Raw genomic sequence first — 19,806 nt, forward strand, 5'->3', positions numbered from 1 at the left:
TCAACACAGTGGTACTACACGGCAGAGGGGGTCAACGCATTGCGATTGTGGCGAGGCGTGAAGGGCGTGGGAGAGGTAATGATTCAAACGATGTCTGTAACGAACGACAATGCATCAAAGAATTCTTTAGGCCTCGTGCAGACCTACATACCTCATTGTACATTTGCCCGCAAACAAATTAAACAGTTGATTGTAATCTTATGCCTCTACACAGATGCCAGTGCACAAACATTTAGCGAGTGGAGAACTACAAGGTGTTTGTCCTTGGAGGAACAAAAGTAACAATGAGGCAGCTTAGAATACTACTTCATTGTTGGGTTTGTTTTTTCAAGGACGAACACTTAGAACCTTGTAGTATTCGGCTCGCGATTTATTTGAATCTCTAAGCATGTTCACAGTTGTACACGTTGCTATCACATTAAATGTAGTTTGAACAATTGACATCGTAAAAGTGTGCGCTTTAATCAAAACAACATTACTACGAAATCACGCGTCGCTACGTTCACAATTGCACGTCTGACAGTGTATTTGAACATTTCCATTCCCTGTGCAATACAAAAAAAACATGCGCAATTTTTGTACTAAATAACAGATTTTCATTATCCATTCGTTTGCCGGTAGATGTATGTAGATATAGTATCTGTCACTTATAAAAAACAAGAAATTTGGAATACTTTGGCCACATTTTCCGGTAGAAGATTTCAGGTAAGCGAGGCCTTGGTAGAAGAAGAAAGTCATGGATCAAAAACTTCAGTGACTGGTTTGAGGTCAGCACTCCTTTCCTATTTAGAGCAGTGATACAGTCGAACTTGGTTATTAATTACGAGGAAGATGGTACCGACTGAATTTGTTCGTTTTAAGCTTTACTCGTTATATCAGAGAATATGTATTTTTAAATGAGCGAGGGAGGTCACATAACACAAAAAGTCGCAATTCAAACAAAAATACACAATTAGAATTTTCCCCGAAACATGGCATTCATAAACGACAAAAGAAGTTGTTTATCGCAATGAACGCTGGTATGTAACCTATCTATTTAACTACTTCACAAACCTTGGGATTTTTTTTCAACCATATGCGTGGATACTTTTTCAATGTTGTGGGCGAAAACACCAATTAGGTAGGTACTTAGACACTTGACTAGTGTCATAAAAGTAATCCGAACCCGGCGGCCGGATTTTATTGGTTACGGTCGAAACTTTTTAAACAATCGACACATTAACAGTTTTAAGAACATTTTTGATGTTATTTTAGCTCGGTATATCCGATAAGGAGCTCGTTATAAAAGTGAATAAATGTATGGAGAAAATCATAATCTAAAATGTCAACGAATGTTTCCTCGTTAGATCCGAGATCTCGCTATATCCGTGATCGTAATAACCGAGCTCGACTGTATTTGTTTTTTTCGTTAATGTCACGAATCGCCCTAGCACCGTTTACAGTTACCGCGTTTTTAATCGTTCTACGCTTAGAACTTAATTTGGGTAGGTACTCTCTGAAGAAGCGACCTCTTCATCATAATCAGCTTCGTGAAAAACCGCCACTGCTGCCAGCGGACATGGAGTAATTTTAATTTTCATAGTGCCTAATATAAATAATAATTGATGTGTTTGTTTACTGTTCTTTTTATGGTGGTTCTCAGCCGCTAATGCATCGGACGGCGCAGACTGCAGTTTGATGCGTCTATAATTGAATGTGTAAGTAAACCGACCGACAGTCGGAAATGCTTGAATCGCTGCCAGTTCTAGTGATCCAAAAATATCCTGCGTCTAACACACCTACATACGTTGTATTTATGATGTTTGTATATTATTCTTTATCCATTTGATCGTGGAATAGAATATGCATGATAATGAATGAATAAAAAACTTATCTAGAAATGTACAACAACCATTGGATTATCTGTAAATATTTTCTTATTCTTATCCATGTCTTCTGGACAAGAGGCGGTGCTTACAAGCACGGCCCCCACAAGACGAGGGCTGACAGGGCTCTAGTCTAGGGGCCCAGCGTGGCGTGTAGATCATATTTATGTAAGATAATACACATCACGAATTTGCTCTAATAATAAAAAAATAACATAGCATGAGGTTTTACGATGCAATTTTCGACTGTTTTGTGTTGATACTTGACATTTCCATAATTCAAGTAGATGTATCAAAACTACAAAAAAAAACACTAAAATGCACTGAAGACCCTTACTTTTACAATTTTGAAAACGTTTCTGTTGAGCTCCACACATGCCATTAAACTTAGCGATAGGTAGGGGAACCCGCCAAAAATCCTGGCCTGGGGCTAAAGTTTTGAATGTGGGGCCCATGCCTACAATAATCCATGTCGTTTGGCAATCTTCTTAGTCTTTCACACGGTTAAATGCAAATTGTACGTAGCGTTTCACCGTAGCACAGTTCGCCGTGAGCTTTTTTATCGGAAAGAGATGACCGTATATTATACGGTCTCCAATTTTATTAGATTCAATATGAACATTATTCAATTTCCATAGTTGATTTTGTTAAATTTCATGAATTCAAGAATGACAACCTAACCTAACCTAACAAATAATCCAGTATATCGGCCATTTTCAAAAATTGTTAGCTGCTGGGTTCCTGTAAAGTGTAAATAGACAAGAACCGTGTTTTATTAAAGCCTCAATTACATTGAGCTTCTTTACGAGCTGTTTATTGGCGAATTTACAATCTGCCTGTAAAGTCGCCCAGTGTAATCATCGAATAAGCTAATAAGCAGGTTGTAAACACTCTACCGAGAAACGCCCGCTTTTAAATTCGCCAATAAACAGCTCGTAAAGAAGCTCAATGTAATTGAGGCTTTAGACATGATTTTTATGTCAGTAAGTACTATACGACCCAAAGAGGTTGGACGGTATTTAACTTGTTGACTGCTTTTAGGCTCAGTCTCAGTTAAAGTCTCAGTTACACTCAGTTGAAAATGTCCCTTAGAGGCGGACGAAACCGGTCCAAATGTATTAAATAATAAAAATGGAATAAGTACTTACTAAAAATTTTGCGTTTTATTAAATTAATCTATAATAGTTCAATAATGACTAGCGCAATATGTAATATTATGCCACGATAATCCTTCATTATCAAAAAGATTTCAAGTCGTACTTTTTCCACAAGATTTTACGAAATTTTGCGGAGTCCCTGGGCCCATGGTAGGTACTTGAAGTTAAACATGCCTGTTCCAAAATACTGATGTTGTGGAGTTTAATATTAAGGGGGTACATGCTCGTCGAAGGTCAAAATTGAGTTTTTATTGTATTTTCAAACCATGATCCTGGACACTCCTTAAACGTTATAGATAATCTATTTATATAATTTTGAAGCCTTATTATCCTTTATATTTATTTTAAACATTTGATGACTGCATAAAGTATTTTTGTTACATAAAATAGTATTCTTTTAAACCTCTCGCTCTAATGTTTCAGAATATAGTCATATTTCGGTACATAACTGTGCAGTGGTGTTACGATTTTTTACATTTATTAATTTTTAAACGCATTTATAAAACCATTAGTATAATTTATTATGAGATAATTTTTGTAAAATATTCACGATAAAAAATTATATTGATAATCTCTGTGATCCCAAATTTAACAAGAATTAGGCATTTTATTATTCAAAAAATCGGCAAGATTTACACATTTGAAGATGATTCTAAAGATATTTATTATAAGCTATGTCTTTGACCATTCAAGTGTGATAAACATCTTATGAATAATGATTGCTTTATAATAATTATTGACCTAAGTATAAGGTAGTGTTTTTTTGAAATAAGCCATTTCTTTTGTCATTCCCCAGTAGTTAAGCTACAACATACGGCCGTAGCCATAAATTGACAAACTATAATTAAAATAGGGAGTAAAATTATGTTAACGCGCGTGTTTGAACATGTACCTTACCGATTTTTTTTAATTTTTTTTTTAAACGGTACATGTTCAAACACGCGCGTCAATATCATTTTACTCCCTACTTCAATTATAGTTTGTCAATTTATGGCTACGGCCGTATGTTGTAGCTTAACTACTGGGGAATGACAAAAGAAATGACGTATTTCAAAAAAACACTACCTTATTCTTAGGTCAATAATTATTATAAAGCAATCATTATTCATAAGATGTTTATCACACTTGAATGGTCAAAGACATAGCTTATAATAAATATCTTTAGAATCATCTTCAAATGTGTTAATCTTGCCGATTTTTTGAATAATAAAATGCCTAATTCTTGTCAAATTTGGGATCACAGAGATTATCAATATAATTTTTTATCGTGAATATTTTACAAAAATTATCTCGTAATAAATTATACTAATGGTTTTATAAATGCGTTTAAAAATTAATAAATGTAAAAAATCGTAACACCACTGCACAGTTATGTACCGAAATATGACTATATTCTGAAACATTAGAGCGAGAGGTTTAAAAGAATACTATTTTATGTAATAAAAATACTTTATGCAGTCATTAAATGTTTAAAATAACTATAAAGGATAATAAGGCTTCAAAATTATATAAATAGATTATCTACAACGTTTAAGGAGTGTCCAGGATCATGGTTTGAAAATACAATAAAAACTCAATTTTGACCTTCGACGAGCATGTCCCCCCTTAATGAAGTTATGTATTTATTTCCTACTGTTGAGAAAACACTCTCAATAAAAAAATGTTTCAGGAAGCCCACTATATAAATATTATTCTGGTGTCGTAGCGGCCTTATGCATTCGGCTCTTTTATTTATAACATATTAATTATGTGCCTATCCTAGCCTCGCCTCGCAGGCCAGACGTTCCACGGGGAGTCGTCACCGTCTCTCCTATTTCCTGCTCAAATATAAATGCATAAATAAATATTACTGAGCTCACAGCGGAGTGGCTGTCTGTCTGGAAATTTTATTCTGCCTCTTCGCCGGTCGGTCACTTTTGTTTAGTGTCGCGTCTGGTAATTTGGGAATAGGACAACTGGACTCCGGACAATTGGACGCCGCACTGTCGTAGACACGTATACAGCACGTAGACGAGGAATTTTAATCAGTTTCTATCTACTACTTAGTAGTTTTAATTCATTTTACTATTAACATAATGTATTCTTTATTGCGGATTGACAATTACCATGCCCAAGGCTTTTTATTAAATAAACAACTTTTTTTGGGTTGGAACTTAAACATATACACGATAAAATCATTATTTACGTCTGCATATTTACATTCTCACCAACTATTAAATCATAATATAATCATTTAAATAAAAATAATAATATTAAATATTTTTTAAAGTACCTAACGTCTATTTATTTTCGAATTCCGTGGCGTCCAGTTTTCCCGGTGCCAAATCGTCCTAGACCCGGTAATTTTGTACTAGGACACTTTGGGCGAAACCGTCAGGCCGATATATGTATGGCAGAAGTAGCAGCTACGCCGAATGGCCGAGAATATTTTTTCTCATCGAGGTCCGTAACATAGTCATGGGAAGTTGCACCAAGGATATGTTACGCCTTGGTATGCCACAAATTCGGTGTAAGAAAAGCAAACCAAGCCAGATCAACACTAATGAAATTTACATCGATGAAAACGCTGTTTGTACGCATGCTTCCTAGTGTACGAATGAGGAATGTGGATCGCTGTTGAGCGCTGCACTTTCACCGCATATACACCTCAGGCATAAAGCCCATTAACGCAGCGAGTGCGGCGCTCGCGCAAAATTTCTACAAGTGGCGCGTAAATCATCGAAAATACAACGTAATCAAATACAACGTAATCAAATACGCCAGCGCACACTGGACTTGACGATGCCTTGTGCCCCGCCTGCCGCATGAGTCACCGTTTTTCGCTTCTCGGCGATACGATTTAATGAAAATACAAAGAAGTCCATTCATTGAACATGGCTACCAAAATCACGCTGCTCGAAGCGTCGTCGTTCGACGGGCGAGAAGTCATTATTTAATAACAGAGAAGTCATTGTTTAATTTTATTCCGTGTCCTATATTTCGCTGGTTGAATAATGTCGTAAATATTAATTACAAGCCCCGAAATAATATAATATTTTTATTGCTTTGTTATGAGAGACGCTGTAATAATAATTATTTTGTGCTGCTTGGGCCGCTTATTACATAGGTGAAGGGTAATGCGCGGCAAGAGACGTGTGATTATGGTTATGAATAAACGCTTCATACGCCGACTTCGCCCGCTCGACGCGTTTTATGGGCACTATCGCTCATGCTCATCCCGTGCACCGTTTCCAATGACACCTTGTTGCATGGCGCTTTAGCCTAGGGGGGCGGGCTTAGGGGGGACCAGATCGACCAGATCGACCAGATTAATGAGATAAACACACATCTTAAATTTGCCTGAAAATCTATTTTACTTCGGGGTTATTCCCATTTTAAAATATATACGCAATTTTTGGTTGTAGTGTATTGATACTTACTCGACAACTCTATAATTCGATATGTTAAAAAAAACGCTAAAAATACACTGAATTTGATTAGACCTCGAACACCATTTGGAAAACGCCACTGCAGAGCGTCAGACTTCCTTTAATCTTGGCGATAGGTAGGGGGCCCGCTTCAGGATGTGGTGGCCATGCCTTGCTGAAATATGACCACTGGTTGGATACCTTACCAGTCATTGCTACCTGTCGTGTGGCTACCTGTATGAATTGTATGAATTTAAGATTTCTTTGTTGCACTATGTTTACTTGATTAGATAGACTTTTATGCGATTGCATTAAACTGGAGAATTTAATATTAATATATTTTTTAAATAATTACGTTAGACACTCATTTAAGTATTTATTTTTTAGACGTTCTGATGCTTCCGGTGGTGTTCATTTCAGTGTCGTGAATATTCATTGCGTGTTTTTGAATGCTTTTAAGCACCCACCTATTTCTGTAATGACAACACTATCTTGTAGCGAATCGGGAATATCTTTCACATAACACTTACAACACTGCTACGGCGACACCATTGGTCGGGCGCCGTGACATCTGAAAGATATTATACTTATAAATACTATTCTATGATAGATTCCATTCTAAGAAATTAATCTGATAAAGGTGTGATGGAACCGTAGTTACGCCGCTGGCCGTTGAATACCGTTTACCGGCAGTATTTGTGGAGCCGTCTTCTATTACTATAAATAATCTCGCAATGTGACCGCGGGGTCACGCTATTTCAAAATGCGGTCGAAAGTCTCGAATTCGTCGTCTGATATCTTTTATTATTTTTTTACTCTTATCTATCACTGCCGAAGTATTTTTCTAATCTATGGCTCGTCACTTATATGTACTATAGAGTGGTTATTGATAAGATAACAACTAGCCGTATTCAATTAGTGAGATTGGTTTCTGGCCCATTCCGTGTTTATTAAACGATATGGTATGGTACCAGTATACCTAATCTAAATAATCTATCGTTGTCCTCTGTGGTGTGGCTATCTTTTTTCGTAATCCACTGACACCAATCAAACCTTAAAATCTTAAGACTATAACCAAACCAACAAAACAAAGTAAAGGTATTGCAAAGTAATATAGATTGCTAAAGAAATCAAATCTAGTCATCCAGATTCCAGTGGTAACCAAGATACAGAGAAACTACATAATTCGGTGGATATAATGTATTAAAGGCCATGTTTATTTATTTATTTCACAGTAGACGAGGTGAAGGAGATTATAATCGCGGGTAATGGGTAATGATGCACTGGTGAGATCGATGTGATCAAGATAATGATTATATTAATGAACTGAGAGACTTGATTCGAGTAGGAGTAGAGTGTTGGTTAATTATGTTGAGCGAAGAACCTGACAATAGTAGTGCGTCTCGTGACGGACTCGATGAGTGAGTGAGGATTCATGCATTGTCCTTCCAATTTATACAAATGCTGTACATATATTACAAGAGATATTGTCGCAATCAACATATCATAAAAGACACCCTACTGGCTGAGTAAATGCTTACAATTATTATCGTTCTATTGCTTTGTTGTGAAAGCAAAAGATACTCTCACTCATTTAATGCTAAGTGGTACTGAGTGGTATGATTGCTACATTTATTTAAAAACAAAATATGGACATATAAATGTTATTTTTATTTCCCGAATTTCCTTTAAACTCATAATAGAATCTATCAATTCCAAAGTTGATATATTAATTTAACTGGCGATTACGTGTTAGAATTCCATTACAAAGTTAATATTTTATCATATTTTTCTGTTTCTGTTATCTGTGGACTGGCAACGTCTCGTATAACTAAATTCAAATAATTTGTAATAAAGTTGTTGAGAGCGTACTTCAGTGAAACGGCAAATAATTTTCAACAGTAGGTGCGACGAAATTTCTCACTAGTCGCCAATCGGAGACCGACCGTTGAGGTGTCTGCACGTCGATTTGTTTTGTCATGGCGTCGGATGAAAATATTCTTAAATCGTGTAAAGATGACTAAAAACTTTACGTGTGTACTTAAAAAAGAAAACATGTCAATGAATATACTATTATTATTAGTAATTTAAGTAATAGTTTGCGATGTAATAGAGTTTATTAAAAGCCTTAAATGGAGATGGGCTGGACACATAGCTCGAAGAAGAGACAATCGTTAGACAAATCTAGTCATCCAGTGGTATCCAAGAAGTACAAAACGTCCGCAAGGTAGACCTAGAGGCCGCTGGATCGATGAAATGATAAAATTCTGCGGAAGTACGTGGCAGCGAAATGCACAGGACCGAGAGAAGTGGAAGCAGCTTGAAGAGGCCTTCATCCAGCAGTTGATAGATTTAGGCTGATGGTGATGATTAGAAATATAACAGCAAACGTAACATTAGGTAAATGGACGCATATTGGATTTTTATGACACATTATATTTAGTTCGGCACGCGTCATTTGCATTATTCGCGCATCGCCTAGCCACGATATTTTTAGACTTAACTGAAGTATAGCCTTATTTTCAGCTTTCCTGCCTGTGATACACAAACTCATTATTGGAAAGTCGAACAAATTCTTCAAAACAGGGATACCCCCGATGATTCTAGCTACTTCTCGCTATTTTTCGGAATTACGTTTTTTATAAGGAACTAATCCAAGGTTCGGAGTTATATTATTAGAATACAGTTGAGCAAGTCATGATCACTGGTTGTAATTTCATTGATTGCGTAAGAACGTCAGTCGTAATATTTTTCCGCCTCACCTGCCTGCCAGCCGGCACAATCGCATGGCGTGACCTTCAACTCGACTATTCAACGCCGCACTCGGCTATAGATTTAATTTATATTATTTTTGTAGACAGATATTCTCTCGTCCTCTGTTTCTCAAATATTCCGTACGTTGGAACCCCTTTCATTATTTTTTTATTATTATTATTGTCCTGTCACTTTGGATTGTTTCACCAAATTAGCGCACGACTTCTGCCTCTTTTCCCATGCCAAACTCTCTAGAATTATTCGACGGTCAAGTCTTCGACGAACAGTGTACTTAAGGCTATACCTCAGCTGAGGCATGGTCTAAAAAGATTGTAACTTGTAACTATGCGACGCGTGGATTGTGCTGATGGCGCGTGCCGAACGGAACATAATTCGTCATAAAAATTCAACATGCGTCCATTTAGTGTTATGTTTATTGATATATTAGTAATCATAATAATATATTCATTGCATGTTTTCTTTTTCGAGTACAGGTAACGTTAGTCATCTTTACACGCTATAATGCCGGGTCCACACTGGCAACATGTCGCGCGACAACCTCGTTAAATTTTACGATAATTATCATAATTGCTTAAGAAATTTTACGATAATTATCACACTTATCGTAAAATTTAACGAGGTTGTCGCGCGACGTGTTGCCAGTGTGGACCCGGCATAACAATATATTGGCGACAATTCGAAATTTCGTCCCACCTATTGTTGAAAATTATTTGCCGTTTCACTTATGTATGATCTTAATAATTTCCTTTGCTTTCTTTACGTCTCACTGAGGAGTTCAATTCGCTCGATATGTATTCGGTCCACTGCTTTGCGTTCCAATCCTGTTGTTGTGCCCCCGTGAGTTGACCAGCTAACGTGTTGTTGTTGTTGTTCCAGGGGCGGTCAGGCGGTGGATCACGCGGGCGGCGGCGTCGTCGGGGGAGTGGGTGTGGGCGTGGGGGTGGGGGTCGGTGTGGGCGGCGGGGGGTACGCGGGCGGCAAGGCGGCGGCCCCGCTCAGCCCCGCCAACACGCCGCAGTCGCAGCCCCCACCGCAACTTCGCCTCACGCACCACCTGCAGGCGCCGCCCTATGCGCCACAACCCAGACTTTATAGGTAATTTTAACCATTTCTCAGCTCTTTAACCCCTTCGCTATCAATGGAATGCATCATATAATGGCAGGCATGTCTAAATTCTGCCATACTATTACCATTACCATATATTATCAAACTATCCTAATACTGTGCAAAGAGGTTACTGCGCGACGGTAAGGGGAAACTACGCTTTAGTTTAAAGCGCGGGGATTGATAACTTCTGTGTCTTCCACTCATGCGGGGCAGGCCGTGACTGGTGCAATAGGAATCGAGTGATACGACGAGGTCACGCGGGCTTCCTTATCGTTAATTTCAAAACGAATTCTGGTAATAAATATAGAAATAGTTAGTGCTGCTATGTATCTATAGTCTATGGCTGCTACACACGTTTTACATGGGAACCTATCACCCATCTCGCCATCGATGTGTTGGACATGTCCGCAAATGGGCATTTCAGTACTGCCTATCACTTAAAATAAAGAATACTTACGTATAGTGTGCCGTGGCACACCGGTTGCGGAACACTGCTTTAGAGTATTGCACACATAATACATTTGTAATTGTACACACCCACGATGGCCATGCGGCGTGAGCTTCAAGCTACACCGTCGTGGGTGCCAGGCTTAAATCCTGCGTCTGGCAAGTACACATATTGTTTTTCAATTTGTGTATGAGCCAGAGTATGGAACCTAATAAGTTGAGCAAGTGTCTGACATCCACTCTGGAGGCCCATATTATGATTTTATTAGGATCGGACATGGTCGGAAAATTGTACACTGTTATTATCTCAAATCCAGAAATATAACGAAAAGGTGGTAAGTATTCGAAATAGGTCTGCCGTAAGTTAACTACCTACTTGCCCGCGCCATTGCTGTAATTTTGTAACAATTTTAATTTATGAAATTATATACTGGTGCCTGCCTCCATAGAACAGATTAATTCTGTGTTTCTGGGTGCCTCGAATAAAACATTGACGTGCGCTGCGCTCATTTACCTACCTACTCACGAAATATTTAAAACTACAGTGCGTGTCATAAATAAAATTACTATAAATAATATCCGTATTTAAAGAAACGAGATTTACATTTTTTTTAGTTTTACGTAGGTATTTCTTCCATTTTTAAACAACGTCTTGATTGATCCAGTCAGTCGGGAAAAACTCATCATAATTATGAACGTTTATACATTAAACCTGTTCGTGTCCGCCGTTATCCATGACACTTGTTACACGTTCAAATCCGATTGTATGATGATTTGTTTACCTTTGTTGGGTTTAGCATAGAAAGATGATCATGTATAAGGAGGCAGAAAATGCGATGTAACAGAGATCGCCAAGCTGGTGAAATGACAATAGGTCAGACAAGTGAACAATCGCTGCATAAATGCTTTCATAATAAACAGCCGCGAGCTACTCTAAAAGCTACCCGCTGGACCGACGGATTCCCACTCCATGGCCCCCACAAAGGGGGGGCTGACAGGACTCTAGCCTGGGGGCCCGGGCTCAAGGAGGGCCCGGCGTGGCGAGTTGACCAGATAAATGATATAAATACACGTCACAAATTCTCTCTAACAGTAAAAAATTTCCCTTCAATATTGTTATTATTTAAAATTACGTGTTTGTACGATACAATTTTCATTTGTATATCGATACTCGACAACGCCATAATTCAAATGAATGTATTAAAATAATAAAAAGATCACTAAAAATATACACATTAATTTTACCGCGTTACAACATTTGGAAAACGCTACTGTGGACCATCATACTGCCTTTATCCTTAGCGATAGGTAGGGGGGCCCGCCAAAGATCCGAGCCTGGGGGCCCGCTTTAGGATGTGGGGGGCATGCCCACGTCTTTCAAAATTCACAATAATATGTTGTTTTTCAATGACTGAATGGTTCGGCTAATTGCTGAAAACCATTCTTCGTATAAATTCTCAAAATATATCTTCCACTTTCCGGAGGTCCCAGACGGTTTGCTCAGGAGCGACCATTGTAAGTTATACACGAAGTTACCACGAAGCTGGAACGAACAATTAGGGTGCAAACAATCGAGAGATGTCCTAAACTGTGTCCTTAGGTTTCCTCGTACTTAAATCGCTTTTGACAGCTTTCACTCAGTTTTTTTTTCACGCTGACCTTCATATGGAAATTTGGCATATTGCCGACGCACTTTCTACAAAAGACAATAATTATTACTAAATATTTAGTAAATGTGCTGCTCATACAGTGGGACTGACAATACTAGGAGGCGCTAGACTACTCAATGAAGGCAAATATATAAATCACACCTCAAGTTTTTCACCTGTCTGAATTGTAATTTTATGTGTTTTCTAGTCACTCATGGGTAAAGCCAATCATATTGCAATAGAAAATACTTATACTTTTTGACGGCCGCATGTAAAATAACACACATTGCATATTAATGGGTTTCTATCGGCATGCGTCAGTTCAGTTTATGTTAGACCGCTGCAAGTGGCTAGCTTTTATATGTGTAAACATCGTACATGTTTAATTGGGTTTCGAGATTGAGGTTTGGACAACTTTGCATTCGAACGGACTTTATGTGAAATAGGTATAAATCTACTTATTCAGAAGTGTTGATTCTTTTTTTTTATTATGCACACTGCTAATTTGAGAAGTAATTTTTCAATTTTTAAGGCTTATTTCCCTTTGCACATATCTATGCCCGAAAACGGTCGCTTTTCCGAGTTTAGTAAAATATGTTCTAATGTGTCAGTGCCTCTGTTATTTTGGATCGTCGGATTGGACTTAATCCCGTCGGGTCTTCAGGTGTAGAATGACCACAGCATGGCAGCGATTCGATTATACATATTTAAAAGCGTTTAAACGACACGCATCGCGAGGTTGTTCACGCCATGTCGTGTGTGTTGAAGTGAAGTGAGCGCCGACCAGTGTTGCCATATTTTGAAAGTGGAATTATAGTACAGAGCCTCCAAAATTATAGTATTTGAGTATTTGGGGATAAAATATAGTACGCGTTGTCATCTGTTGAAAATAAAAATTTTCCCAATTTTTCATAGTCGGCTCGTTTTTATTAGGAGAAATATTTCGCCGCGGGCCGCATGTTCCCTATTTTTCATAGTCGGCTTGTTTTTTTTAGGAAAAATATTTCGCCGCGGGCCGCAGATTCCCAATTTTTTATGGTCGGCTTGTTTTTTTTAGGAAAAATATTTCGCCGCGGGCCGCAGGTTCCCAATTTTTCATAGTCGGTTTGTTTTTTTAGGAAAAATATTTCGCCGCGGGCCGCAGGTTCCCAATTTTTCATAGTCGGTTTGTTTTTTTAGGAAAAATATTTCGCCGCGGGCCGCAGGTTCCCAATTTTTCATAGTCGGTTTGTTTTTTTAGGAAAAATATTTCGCCGCGGGCCGCAGGTTCCCAATTTTTCATAGTCGGTTTGTTTTTTTAGGAAAAATATTTCGCCGCGGGCCGCAGATTCGCATTTTTTCATGGTCGGCTCGTTTTTTTTAGGAAAAATATTTCACCGCGGGCCGCAGATTTCCTAATTTTCGAAGACCACTCGATTGCGAAATGGCAAATGCAAAATTATAGTACTTTTATATTAAATTATAGTATTTTGGGCGTACTATACCTATTTTATATCGTACATAGTACGCGGACCAAAGTTATAGTACGGTTGGCAACACTGGCGCCGACTGACGTACCGAGTGCCCCCAGGGGTGCGACCACTTATTGTTGCGGTCGGAATGTTCTAGCAGCTAGATGTTCTTCCCACACTCTATTTCACCCATTCGCCATTCAAGAGACTTGGCTCACGTGAGAAAATTGATTTATAAAGGTGTGCATATTGAATATTCTAAGTAGGTACATACATACTTGTAATACTTGTAGCAATATTATTAGTTAGGAACCCAGGCACGCACTCAAAGGGGGGGGGGGGGGGGGAGGGGGTTGGTTCGGGTCCTGGAGGGATCTAGGAACGGAAAGATACACTTTATTTAGTTTAGGTTAATGGATTATTACTTCTTATTCGTCAGACGGTCGTGACTCGGACCATTTTTTCTTCTCAACGTGTTGGTCACACTCCTCGGATATCTATCTCTTGCATGTCGTATTTTTCTCACCTGCTCTTTTTTCATTCATATCGCTTAATTTGTGAATCTATCTACTATCTTCTAATTTAGTTCTACCATGGTTTTTATGGGTTTGTTTTACATGATACCAACAATTATTGTGATCACATCTTCTTCTTGGTCGTGCACTCATGGCTGAGGATCGTGATCACATTTAAATTTCGCCATCCTTTGAGCGACCAAGACTTTCCATCCCTCTCGATCTTCCGCTTCTCTCAGGGCAGAATGGATGGTGCCCCCAGTCAGCTCTTTCACTTGGTCGCTCCATCACGCAGACGCACTTCCTCTGCTTCGCCTTTCCTCGAGGCTACCCAAAGCTACCAGTCTCTCCAGGTTGTCCGGTCCGCGTCTGACAATATGTCCAAAAAACTGCAGAATTCTTCTCAGACATATCGTATCACATAATTATGCACTAAAAACGGCAAAATATGCATTTAATAATTGAGTTTTTATGGAAAAATATGTAGATATCCACTTTACAATATAATACAATAACAAAAAAGACACAGATAATCAAATAAGTATACAGTTACATTACAATTTTCATAAAAAAAATTACAAGTGCAAATAATTGAATAAGAAATACAATTAATTAAAATTCTAATGGATTTAAGTTTTGTATTATTCCATTTGAGTTAGTACAAAACTTAAATCCATTAGAATTTCAATTCAAATTCCATCAAGTACCTTCGGTCGACAATATTATTAAACTAAACTATTTCTAAATACATACTATTTACTGTTTTTTTGTCTGAAACAATATTTTTTTCAATGTGATTTGGCATTACAATTTTCCGCAAATCTGCCAGTATTTGTTTTATAATTTGTCATAAAAGTTCAACATGCGTCCTTTTTATGTTATGTTTATTATTATATTCGTAATAATAGTATATTCATTGACATGTTTTCTTTTTTAAATACATACGTAAAGTTTTTTAGTCATCTTTACACGATTTAAGAATATTTTTATCCGACACCATGACAAAACGAATCGATGTGCAGACACCTCGACTATCGCTCCCCAAATGGCACCGCGGCCGAAATGACGTCCCACATAGTGTTGAAAATTATTTGCCGTTTCACTTATGTACGCACATTTATAAGTGATTGGGCACAATTTAAATAAAGGTGCCTGAGTTGACATCACTTCTTCTGGTAAATCCTCTAAATCTGGATTTCTAGATATATTTTGCGAATTTTTCGTTGATATCTCCCACCACACCTGGGATGGCAGACAATATTTTAATCTTCGCCGATGTTTCACACGACTGTTTGAGGCTTTCACGGTTGTTTTTTTATCGTAGTATATTCTTGGGTTTTTACCGTGTCTCCTTCTTCAATATTATGTTTCCGAAGTATCCTGGAAATAGTATCGGTGGTGTTTTGTCGTAATGATTGACAGATTACTCTGAGCAACGTTTGCTCTTAGATAATCGGATTCCTTTTGACATTATAAGAGCAACGTTTACATTCACATACCTACACTACATTTCATCATAAAACATATCTCTTGATAATGGCCTCTGCAACGAGCCCGAAACGTCGAGCAAAGAAGGAAGAAGGAGACACGGTGAAAACCCAAGAATATACTACGATTTCACACGACTGTTTCGAAATTAACCACTGTTTGTCTGTGTACATTGTACAGTAATAAAAAAAGTAAAGTCAGATAGGTAGGAGTTATCGTAGATTTGCAAAATGTTTCAAGGGTTCTTCCAATCAAAAAAAAAGTTGAGAATCACTGCTCCATGAGAACACATCCATGGCAAGTATATTAATCCAACCATATAGTAATAGTAAACACTCGCAAATAAAAAAAATCGCGACCTCCCTCTGTAATAAAATTTGTCATTTTGCTAGCTAGCCCATGTATGCGCCGGATTTCTTTTCCTGCGATAACGTTTCTTCTTGATTATAAATCTACATCGCGATCTTATTATTATTTTACGCTCGCTTTTATTATATTATTTTTTTGGTCGTGGCGAATTCTGGCAGCGCGGCAGGAGTGAAGTGGAACAGCAGCAGAGTGGAGGTTGTGGCGACGAAATAGGAATAGGCGAGAGTGGCGCCGGCTGCCCCACAGTTTGGCCACGAGCCAACCACTCTGCTCATCCCAGCAGTGGCGTCTGTAATGAGTTGTGCAGGGTTATTTTAACTTTTTATCACACGTTGGAAACAATGTGAATTTGTCTCTCAGATACGGGATTCAAACTCGACACCCACAGATCAAAAACCGAACGAGTGGGTACAGTAAAACATGTGCACGATTCCACAGTGTCAGTTTAGTATATTCCAATCAATGACATTATTAATGGACAACTCACTCAATACATTAGCTAGCAAGTAAATTCGCGCATAGCGACATTCGCACTTGTATAGATAGACGTCACGCAATTTCCATTACGCTATATCACGTATCGGGAATTTATAGCAATATGACCTTTATAGTAATGGCGTTAGAACAGTGTTTCTAGTGTCAATGTTCATTTGAGCGAACCCGTTCGAACCGAACCATTCGGCAGACCCGATAAAAAGCATCGGGAATTTATAGCAATATCACGTTTATTGTAATGGTGTTAGAACCGATTATGCCATTCGGCAGACCCGATAAAAAAGTGAATGTCATTTTTTTCCAGATGCTTCGTCCATATTAATGTTATTGATTCCAATTTTAAAATGTCTAAGAAAACCTTATTCTCTCCGGATAGAGCATAAATATATTATGGAAGTGAATCTTTAAACAATTACTGTAGTTGTACCACAGTGCGTGTGCATGTAGTGTACCTATTGGGGGAATAATTAATCTGTTCTGTGGGACAAAGTCGTGTCCGGAAAATTGTACGTATGCAGTTCGCCGTATTACACTTCACCGTGCAATGTTGTATCAGAAACATACGGCCGTATATTAAAGACCGCCCAACCTCTTTGGGTCGTATAGTACTGACATAAAATCCATGTCTAAATAAAACACGGTTCTTGTCGGTTTACACTTGACAAGAAGGCAGCAGCAAACAAATTCTGAAAATAGCCGACATACTGGATTATTTGTTAGGTTAGATTAGGTTTTCATTCTTGAATTCATGAATTTTGCCAAAATCAGATATGAAAATTGAAATAAATATTCATATTTTTAATCTAATAAAATTGAAGACCGTATAGTATCTATATCGTGATCTCTTTCCGATAAGAAAGCTCACGGCGAACTGTGCCACGGTGAAATGTTTTACCTACAATTTACATGTAACTGTTACAGTGAGAGTATGGTGCGTATTGTCTCGTGCGCAAGAAATACAAGAAAACTTATTATATTATCTGTTGTCGCTAATGCAAATTGTGTACGTATGCAATATACTGTCCTCGACCGTTTCGTCGTGTGAAAGCACCTCCCAGTAAACTTTTACAATTGGTCGCTTTAGCTCTTCGACTAACTTCCTCTGCTTCCTTGAAGTACTAACCGACAAAAGACTAGTTATACAATAATTTACAAATCGCGTTATTAATGTCGTAATTATATTATCACTGTTGTCCTATTCTGCCGACGTTTGCTTAAATATTGCGACATAGAAATCCATTTGATATTGTATAGTTTAAAATGAATTTCACCTAGGTTGCAATAGTCAATTTATATTGAAAATTTTATTGACTTCGTGTCAACTTTAATACTGCTTTTTTGTATCTGAGGCAATGTCCAGCTAGGTTTATTCTTTTATTATGGTGCTGCTACAGCCCAATTCGAGCCCTGACTTTCACTGCATGGCTCCAGTCGTCCACCAGCACCAGCAAAGTCAAGGCATAAAGCCCATTGACGCAGCGAGTGCGGCGCTTTTCGCGGATTTCTACAAGTGGCGCGTAAATCATCGAAAATACAACGTAATCAAATACGCCAGCGCACACTGGACTTGACGATGCCTTCTGCCCCGCCTGCCGCATGAGTCACCGTTTTTCGCTTCTCGGCGATACGATTTAATGAAAATACAAAGAAGTCCATTCATTGAACACGGCTACCAAAATCACGCTGCTCGAGGCGTCGTCGATCGACGGGCGAAAAGCAATTATTTAATAACAGAGAAGTCTTTGTGTAATTTTATTCCGTGTCCTATATTTCGCTGGTTGAATAATGTCGTCGTAAATATTAATTACAAGCCCCGAAATAATATAATATTTTTATTGAGAGACGCTGTAATAATATTTATTTTGTGCTGCTTGGGCCGCTTATTACATAGGTGAAAAGTAATGCGCGGCAAGAGACGTGTGATTATGGTTATGAATAAACGCTTCATACGCCGACTTCGCCCGCTCGACGCGTTCTATGGGCGCTATCGCTTAGTCTTTCCACGTGAGAATTCATCTAGCATGTTTGTAGTGCGGGAGTCATTCATCCGTGCCATGTCCATATTAGTCAGATCATTTTATATCTATAGCGAGTCGCTAATCCTTGTATAGATTTCGGCATTGCTCGCGTCATAATATATGCGTCAGGATCTACGTTCCCGACGTATTATCTCGGCATTCGACATCTATTATATAATACATACAGTATTGTCTTCCATCGGAAACTACCGTGCGGATGGTTATTTTAATTAAATATTTTTTTGGTAATTCTGTAATGTAACTCGATTTTTTTAGATTATTTATTTCTATTGTCTTTAAAAGTGTGTATGTTTTTTACACCACGCCACTGACACCCACCTTTACCCTTCCCACTCAGTATAGTTCCACGACAGAATTATCGCAGACGCAATGTCCGACTTTTCTCTTCAATATTTTTTTTGTTTGTTTGTTTTATTCTGCTACGTCACGTGAGATACGAGCCGATGACGTAACAGTCTCAAAATATATTATTATTTCTTGAATACCCACTAGAAACAAAATAGATTTTATGTTAAAATAATTGCGTATTGGAAATTCCGGCCTATTTAAAAAAAATATCCCACAGTTACTTACTGAATAGTTAACGTGACCATTTTTAGGTAACCTATCCCGTTGTCCCCAAGCACAGCGTCGGGACGCCGAAATGTTCCGTTTTCATAAAAAGAGTAACCCACGGTAACAATTAGAAATATGTACATGGGCGAATTTAACTACGTGGGAAGAAATTCAAAGTGTAATGGATGTATTTATTGAAAAGGGATTAATTAATTGTTAATTGTAACCAAGAAGTATTTAACAAGTATTTATTTATTTCTACCACATTACACCACAAAAAGTGACAGAATGGAACACTGAGAATGTTTCAACCAAAATTTTGAATCACGCGAACTTTCGTATAATTATTGAATACATTTTATGTCTGCCCGACACTAATGCACGTGTAGAAAGGGTCTTTTCATGGATAAGTTGTGGATAAGCAAAAAAACACAGTTGCAAGTCACAATTCTTAAAGCAATGTTAATTTTAAGAAGTCCTGCCAAGA

General features: G+C 38.0%; 1 protein-coding gene across 6 annotated transcripts in view; it reads left to right on the forward strand.

Moving 5' to 3' along the window:
- The window catches only part of Smr (nuclear receptor corepressor smrter), a 436,555-nt gene that overhangs the window by 329,259 nt on the left and 87,490 nt on the right, over positions 1-19,806 (forward strand). For 5 of the 6 annotated variants that reach the window (XM_085950577.1, XM_085950576.1, XM_085950574.1 and 2 more), the window contains one exon: positions 10,081-10,299. The exons of the other annotated variant lie outside the window; for it this stretch is intronic. In XM_085950577.1, the coding sequence (XP_085806703.1) occupies positions 10,081-10,299 (219 nt within the window). The remainder of the gene's footprint in view (positions 1-10,080; positions 10,300-19,806) is intronic. 6 annotated transcript variants of the gene reach the window in all.

The sequence above is a fragment of the Rhyacophila brunnea genome, unplaced genomic scaffold (genome assembly GCF_057557595.1).
Source record: "Rhyacophila brunnea isolate RB1 unplaced genomic scaffold, BYU_Rbru_1.0 scaffold_23, whole genome shotgun sequence".
NCBI classification, from domain to species: Eukaryota; Metazoa; Arthropoda; class Insecta; order Trichoptera; family Rhyacophilidae; genus Rhyacophila; species Rhyacophila brunnea.